The following is a 7,834-nucleotide window of genomic DNA, read 5'->3' as shown; positions in this document are numbered from 1 at the left end:
TTAAAGTACGCCGAGCAAATCTACCGCTCGCGTGAGAGCTGCTGGCCGGCAAGGTTTCGGACCAGACCGCGTTTCAGTTCTATCAAATCACGATTTATCTTGCAGGAATGTGGTTCCAACTTCTAACGATGAAGTACTAAAGGGAATCGTTTGCTGATATGTTTTCAACTGGCTGACGTCCGGAACTCAGGCTGCAGAGCCTCAGGCAATCTGACGCTTAACGACTCTACCTCACCTCGGCCGACTTGCTTAACCGCTTATGGTTGAAGAATAACAATCCAGTCACAGGTGATGTAGCGCTTGGAATCCGACCCCCGAGTCTTTTCGCGCGCTTCCGACTCGAGATACACAGGGAAAATAAACAAAACAAAGGATTGCAATGCCGATCAAGCTAAACGCGCTCATTGTTGCCAACCGAGTCGATAAAAACCGGAACCAAGACAAAATACAATTTTTTTGGCACACGTTGTGTGATCTGGAGCATAATGCCGCAAGGTAGTATTGGCTGTGGCGCAGTTTTCGCAAAATGGCGCAGGATGGCGCAGACAAATGCGTCTCGTGCAAAATGGCACAAATGGCGCAGCCGTTCCACACCTGAGATCACATGCACAGGCACCCCCCATATCGCTGCCCCCTTCTCAAGGTCACATGATACTGATACAGCATAGGATTGGCTTTGAGGGTCGCTAGCGTCCTTTGCGGTCCATTGTAAGATGAGACGAGGTATATAAACCTGCTAAATGCCAAAAAAGAACTGCTAAGATTGTCTTGAAGATACTGTGAAGACACCTCATGTGGGTCAGGCCTCTATAAAACGGCTGACATTTATCGAAGAAGCCGGGCTCTTTTGGGGATGGTAAAATCCAAGAAAGGAGGGAGATTACTGTAATGATCTACTACTTTACCCAGTGATAGAACAAGAATTAAAGAAGAAAGCAATGAAATGGAGACAACAAATGAAAAAGGCTGCTTGTCTGTATTCATGACAAATCTAGTACAGAGTCAAACTGGGCCTGCTGACTTATCTTGTCCCAGGTTGGTGGTGACGATGATGATGGTGCCACTTCCAAGAAGAAATGTCGTCGCCTGTACGAGAACCTCCTGCATCAGCAGACAACGGGCATTGCTTGGTCCAGCGAAGCTAGCAGCTGTCCTGGCCCTGCCTGCTGTCAGCTACAAGTAGAAAACAGATGCTGCTCATGTTGCATTGGTTGCAGGGTGAGCCCTTTTTTTTCTTAGCTGTAGGCAACATTGTGCACAACATGCAGAAGACAAGGTTAATAAACAGGCAAGCTGTTTAACGTTACACATGATTTTAACCGGAGACGAGGGGCCACAAAGGGTGCAAAGGACAAATGCCCACGCCTCCAACGCAGCTGAATAGATTTTATCCACACATCGTGTTTTTTATGCCACCCCTCAGATGACCTGCACAGAGTTTGCACACATTACAAATCCATCGCACGTCCTTCATACCACACCCAATGGTACATGACTCGGACTTCTCCAACAAAACCATATAAAAAGAAAAAAAAGGTTTTATATAATGTTTTAATTTCGCCTATTCCACCCCTTGCAAAATTAAAAACCTATGCGACGTCACATCCAGTGCGATTGAAGGCTGGCTAATACAATTTCACACAGAGCTAGTCCTAACTGTTTCTTTTAAAATGCTTTTTGTACAAATTTTTTTTTTATTTACCGCAATAGTGTCCTCCCACACTGGCAAACAATAACTGTACTTATCTATGCACCCTGCAATCTCCAAGTTTGTTTCATTATTCTTGACAGCCCTCTTGTAATCAAGTAATGTTTCATTCAAACGGCACTTAGTTTGTCCGATGTAGGAGAACCCGCAGGCCATTGGAATGTCCTAAACAACACCAACCTGGCATTTTACGGGCGTAAGGAAGTCCCCGTAAAATGCCAGGTTGGTGTTGTTTACGACAATCCAATGGCCTGTGCGTTCTCCTACGTCGGACAAACAAAGTGCCATTTGAACAAAAGATTACTCGAGCACTAGAGAGCTGTGAAGAATAATGCAACTAACTTGGAAATTGCAAAGCACGTAGAAGAGTGCAATAATTGTTTATCAGTGCAGAAAGACGCTATTGTATAATATTTTTAAAATATTTTACAAAAAAAGTTTGAAAAGATGCAATTGGTATTGGCTTTGTGGGAAATCGTATTAACACACACCACAGCGCACTATAGCAAATAACACTCACACCTTACACACGAAAAATAAAGCAAAATTCAAACAAACCGCGCTGACTGACAACTCTTTTTATATAACTTTGTCTTCTTCAACCTCTAGCACCACCGAATTTCCCAATTCACGCGCACCGATCTCCTAGATGCCTAAAAATGTTTTCTCTTTTTCTGTCAGGTGTAAAGATGGTGTACTTATACAGTTGTTATAGTTCCTGGCGATATGTTCTGCTTCGATAATTTCTCGAGTTAATTGGTTTCTGTTCCTGCCTAAAATTGTACAGGATGGCAAGTGAACGTCGCACCCACAGTCCCGGCAGTGTATACACTGCCGGGACTGTGGGTGCGACGTTCACTTGCCATCCTGTACAATTTTAGGCAGGAACAGAAACCAATTAACTCGAGAAATTATCGAAGCAGAACATATCGCCAGGAACTATAACAACTGTATAAGTACACCATCTTTACACCTGACAGAAAAAGAGAAAACATTTTTAGGCATCTAGGAGATTGGTGCGCGTGAATTGGGAAATTCGGTGGTGCTAGAGGTTGAAGAAGACAAAGTTATATAAAAAGAGTTGTCAGTCAGCGCGGTTTGTTTGAATTTTGCTTTATTTTTCGTGTGTAAGGTGTGAGTGTTATTTGCTATAGTGCGCTGTGGTGTGTGTTATCATGTGCAACCAACTCGCCCAAGCTGCTACGTTAACAAAATCGTATTAGCCAGCCTTCAATTGCACTGGATGGGGCATCGTGGAGGTTTTTACTTTTGCAAGGGGTTGAATAGGGGAAAGGAAAACATTCTATAAAATCTTCTTTTCTTGCTTGTTTATACGGTTTTGTTTGAGAAGTTTGTCACCTACCATTGGGTATGTTATGGAGGGCATGCGATGGATGCCTAAACGTGTCCCACTCTGTGCAGATCACGTGAGAGAGTGGGCGGGGGTGTACGAATGGCTGTGTCATGAAGGCGTGGCGCAGGCTGTGTGCATGTGTGCAAACTCGGTGAAGGTTGTGTGAGGGGTGGCATATAAAACATGATGCGAGGATAAAATCTATTCAGCTGCACTTGAGATGTGTATGTTTTTCCCTTGTCCCCCTCATCGTCCATCGTCTCTGCACATCTTGTACTACCTATTCCTTATTAAGAAGACACTAAACCACTTCCTGCAAGAGTCTACAGTGGGCTCTCATTAATCTAAACTCCAGGAAGCCACAAATTTTGTTTGAATTATCAGAAATTCATCTATATATGATACAAGAAAAATTATGATTTGCCATATGAATGGACACACATAGAAAGCAGATATTTGATGATTTCCTATACATAGGCCTACTGATCCTAAGCAGGTATGCCACACATGAAACATTTGTGAACCCTCAAAAATATTGTTTATCGTGAACTGTTTAGACAGCACTTGACAACTCAGAACAAAATTAAGTTTGTTAATCAGGCCAAAAAGTTGTCTAATGTGGACTATTAAGAAGGGGACACATAAGTGAAGTAAAAGGGCACCGCGCGGCAGTTTTTATACCAGCTTGGAAGAACAGTGTGACGTGGACCTGTGCCATTCGCCACGTCACAGCGTCCGTGCAAGTTGCTGTGGAAATTTTTGCGTGGTGCCCGTTTTTATAGCTTATGTGTGCCCGCTGGGGGCTTGCTGAGTGCGCTTCTCACCGAGCACGGGTGCACTGTGGAGAAGACACAGCCGCAAAAGTAAGCTCTGCGCGGGTGTTGCCTCTCAACAGTGCACCGTTGCTCGGAAAGAAGCATACTCAACTGGCCATGAGAAAAAAAAGTATGAATTGCACGAAAACACCGGCTTATGAGCGGGACAACCAAAATTTTTTAAATTTGTTTGAATTAACCAGAAGTATCAAATATATGAGTTTGATTTATTGCGAGCCTACTGTATTTACGGCCATAACTCAATCTATGGGCTCTAAGCATCCTAGAAAACCAACATTACATTCATGCGTGGCCGATTTCTCTATCAAAATCATCATCAAAGACTGATTACCTCGGAACCATCGCAGACACCAGAGGACGTTGTCGGACGAGAAGCCTTTTCCCTTGTCCGACGGTGTGCTCTGGTATCTGCAGGTCACTGTAATCTTTTTTTTTTTTTTTTTTTTTTTTTTGCGAAGTTACTGGAGTTTTAAAATTTGGTCTGAGGTGCTGAGAGAGAGGGTTTACTGGCAAATGTTATTAATATCGGGGCAGTAGAGCCCATTTCTGACGTTTTACAGCAAGTCTGATGGTGTGAAATGAACGAGCACCTGTCAGCAAAACAAAGAGCTCACAAAATACTGTTATTATAGAGTGCCCGCTCGACTTGGAAGTTATACAACGCATGACATCGCCATAACGGAGAGTGCGGAAAAATTTGAATGTTGGTTCTGGCACAACCTTCATTTGTCATTTTCTCAATGCCTAATCTGAACTTAGAAATAATAAATAGCATGCCGGGAAAAATGAAGCCTCGGTATTCCAAAAATGTGTTTGGGAAGCTCAAAACCTGCCGGACCTCCCCTTTAAAAAAACACTAAACCCAGGAAGAAGAAAAAAAATGTTTGCCCAATATTTATGTTACAATAAAAAATTTTCGATTTGAGGGTGAAAACGACATTGTACCCCTGTGGTATGATGATAGCATTTGTACCTGACTGGCGTGTGTTCGGAGTTCGCTGGACCTCAGAAGGCACACTAGTTGGATACAAACACTATCATAATCATTCCACAGGGGTACAATTGCAGTTTTGCCTCCAATTCAAAAAATTTGTATTGTAACATAAATATTAGGCAAAAAAATATTTTCTCACCGAACATTCCTTTTGATACAATCTGTAACAACCAGGTATAAACAAATTTTTTTTCTTCCCTAGATTGTGTTTTTTTAAGGGCAACTCCAGTCAATACTTTCAAATTTGGGATTACGACTGTTTTCAGCTCAGTCAGTGTCCCTGAATTAATATTGTGCATAGTTTTATAAATATCATGGTTCAAAGTTAGGTTTCGGGTTTCTACGGAAAAACTGAAACTATCTGCTAGAGACGGACGGCAACACAGATCATCAGATGTACGGCTACAACGCGACGTCACGGTGGTGCTGCGGTATGCAATACAACGTGCGGAATCAATTTCAAGAAGTAAGGTCAACTGTTGTTCTTTCTGTTGTTTGCATCGCAAGTATACAGCACATGTAGAAAAGATCAGTCCGTATGCATAAAGCTAGCGGCTAAAAAGCGAATTCAGCAGGCTGCATAGTTGAAGAAAAGAGCGCGTTTGGGTGCCGGCCACTGGGTACCAGAGCAAGACGTGCAGCATGGCTGCATCGCTATATTCCTGTTCCTTGCTCGCGGCAATAAAAATCAATGGTATTCCTTTGAATCAATCAGTGGTTACCCTTTAAAAACAAAACTAGGCAAGTAAAAACAAACATAGAAACATATTCTTCTTGAGCATAACAAACTACAAGAGTGGACTAATCTCCAAAACACATGTCATGCTTTGCTACGTGCCAATGACTTATCAGATGGCACACCGCACATACTTCTTTTTTTTAATTTTGGTATAAAGAGGGTTACAGTAAAATAGCAAGCAAATGCATTCCCAATTAACAGGTAATTAGAGTCAAATTAGATGGCGGCTACTTGCGTGAATCATGTTACTCAGGCCAAATCTGACACGCATGACAGAGAAGCAACATGTACTCACTCAATGTCTTACTGTAAGTTTGTGCAACTGACTTCTCTTCCACAGATCGCTCCCCGGACCTTCAAGAAAGCCGGCGCATGCACCAAGTAGCAGAGAAAAACAATGATACCAGCAGCTCGAGAAAAGGAAGAAGGTTGCTCGGAAATCTTTAATCTTCGTTCACCGACAGAACTTCAGGCAGGATTTAGTACTATTAGAAAAAAAAAATAGCTGCTTTTTGGCGTGTGCATATGTGTGTGTGAAAATGTGTCCCGATATAATGGTGATACTGCCTGCCATGTGTGAAACAGTTTTCAATAAATATGTATTAAAAAAAAACAAGAAACATTGTTCCATAAAAAAAAAGTGGGAACCCCGTGCCTGCCTGGACATTCCCTCAAGGCCGGCATGTCTCGTGGTATACATCCAAGTTGCGAACGTCCCTCCACGTTGGTGGCATGTTGTGCTGGAGACGTGTTCCGCAGCGTCGGCAGGGGGTGGAGAACAGGTTCAAGTAGCTGTGCAGCCAGGTCTGTGAACGAGACAGAGCGATGGACACAATCCACTTAAAAAATCATATACAAAGGCGAGTCAGAAAAAAAAAGAAGCAATACAGTACCCATTATTCGAGGGAAAAATTTAATAATCACAAACTGAGGATACACTATGAAAATGTCACGAATATACCATAATATCCCTGAGTCATCACCCATCCCCGAGTCATCGTCCATCTCACTTTTGGGGCGAATATCGATTTCCAAAAAAGCACTAAGTGATCACCCACCCCTACAAATACCCGAACGCAGACCATGCGATGAGCGTAGTTCATGTTGTAAGTGAAGGAGGGAAATACAGTAAACTCTCACTTGAGCGAACATCGGTTTAATAAATATTTCAGCGTAACAAACTTTAAAAAAATCCCCGGCGGTTTTTCTATGCATTTTATGCAAAAATGTTTCAGTTAAACAAATTAATAAATTTTTTCAAAATAACAAATTTTGAAATAGTAAATATTTCAGTTCAACGAACATCACCGGTGGACCCAGGATTATTTTTGCAATCACTTCAATGAAGATTTGTGCTCTGCAGTGCTGGCGTAGCCGATGCCAACCGCCCCACCGCCTCTGCAGCAGCGGCGTATCGTCGCTGGCGTTTACAGCGCCGCCGAGGCAAAGCGGCGGTGCGGTAGACGAAAACGAACCAAGTGGTGGGTCTGTTTTTTTTTTTTTGTCATTGGTTCCGTTAGGTCATCTTGGTTTTGGGTAACAACGACAAGACGGCAGTTTGTGCATCGATTTTCATAATGAGTACGACGAAATGGAAGCGGTTGTCTCTATCAGGCAAGCTCAAAATCCTTCAGCGTCTGGACAACGGTCAAAGGCAAGTGGACGTTGCGAAGGACTATGGGATTCCACCGTCGACGTTGTCAACGATAGCGAAGCAAAAGTCGAAGCTTGAAGGAGGAGCTGCGTTCAATCACAACAGGAAACAACTCTTCAACGGATATTTCAAGCGCGTGGACAATGCCGTTGCGGTATGGCTTTGTCGCAGCAACAAGCTGTGCCAGAGGAAGTCCAAAAAAACAAGCTTCATGCACTTTAAAAACGCCAATGCAAATAAAAATTAAAAAAAAAAAAATTTAGAAAGGCAGCAACATAACTGTTATGCACTTTGTATATATTGATGTACATGACTCCATAAATTGCACTTCACACTTTTGACTCTATGTATGCTATGCCTTATGCTGTTCCATATTCTAGTGAATATATTCAGTTTAGTAAGGTAACTTTCAGTTTAGTGAACTATTTCCTTGGGTCCCTTGAAGTTCGCTCAATTGAGAGTTTACTGTACGCTTCACGTTGTTTACACATTTCCTCCCTGATTTCTGAGGCCGTGATGCCAGAAAACATATGGGAGATGGGAAAATGC

General features: G+C 42.6%; 1 protein-coding gene and 1 long non-coding RNA gene across 6 annotated transcripts in view; one reads left to right on the top strand and one right to left on the bottom strand.

Annotated features, from left to right (window-relative positions):
- Positions 1 to 957: 957 nt before the first annotated feature.
- LOC8052904 (mediator of RNA polymerase II transcription subunit 27) overlaps positions 958 to 7,834 on the bottom strand; it is a 49,032-nt gene continuing 42,155 nt past the window's right edge. The window contains exons 8-9 of one of the 5 annotated variants that reach the window (XM_029994060.3): positions 6,287 to 6,437; positions 958 to 1,173 (exon numbers count right to left, since the gene is read on the bottom strand). In XM_029994060.3, the coding sequence (XP_029849920.1) occupies positions 6,303 to 6,437 (135 nt within the window). In that variant the 3' untranslated portion in view covers positions 958 to 1,173; positions 6,287 to 6,302. Of the gene's footprint in view, positions 1,174 to 6,279; positions 6,438 to 7,834 lie in introns of all 5 variants that reach the window. The other 4 variants (XM_040501352.1, XM_002434264.4, XM_029994061.3 and 1 more) reach the window with 4 other exon arrangements.
- Positions 1,130 to 6,046, top strand: LOC121837067. Its single transcript, XR_006078100.1, has 2 exons — positions 1,130 to 1,218; positions 5,972 to 6,046. It is a non-coding gene; the product is annotated as an uncharacterized LOC121837067 (long non-coding RNA).

This window comes from Ixodes scapularis, unplaced genomic scaffold, assembly GCF_016920785.2.
Source record: "Ixodes scapularis isolate PalLabHiFi unplaced genomic scaffold, ASM1692078v2 PGA_scaffold3__209_contigs__length_174095766, whole genome shotgun sequence".
In the NCBI taxonomy this organism is placed as follows: domain Eukaryota; kingdom Metazoa; phylum Arthropoda; class Arachnida; order Ixodida; family Ixodidae; genus Ixodes; species Ixodes scapularis.
Note: the sequence above shows the minus strand (reverse complement) of the source record. Positions and strands in the feature narration are given on the sequence as shown.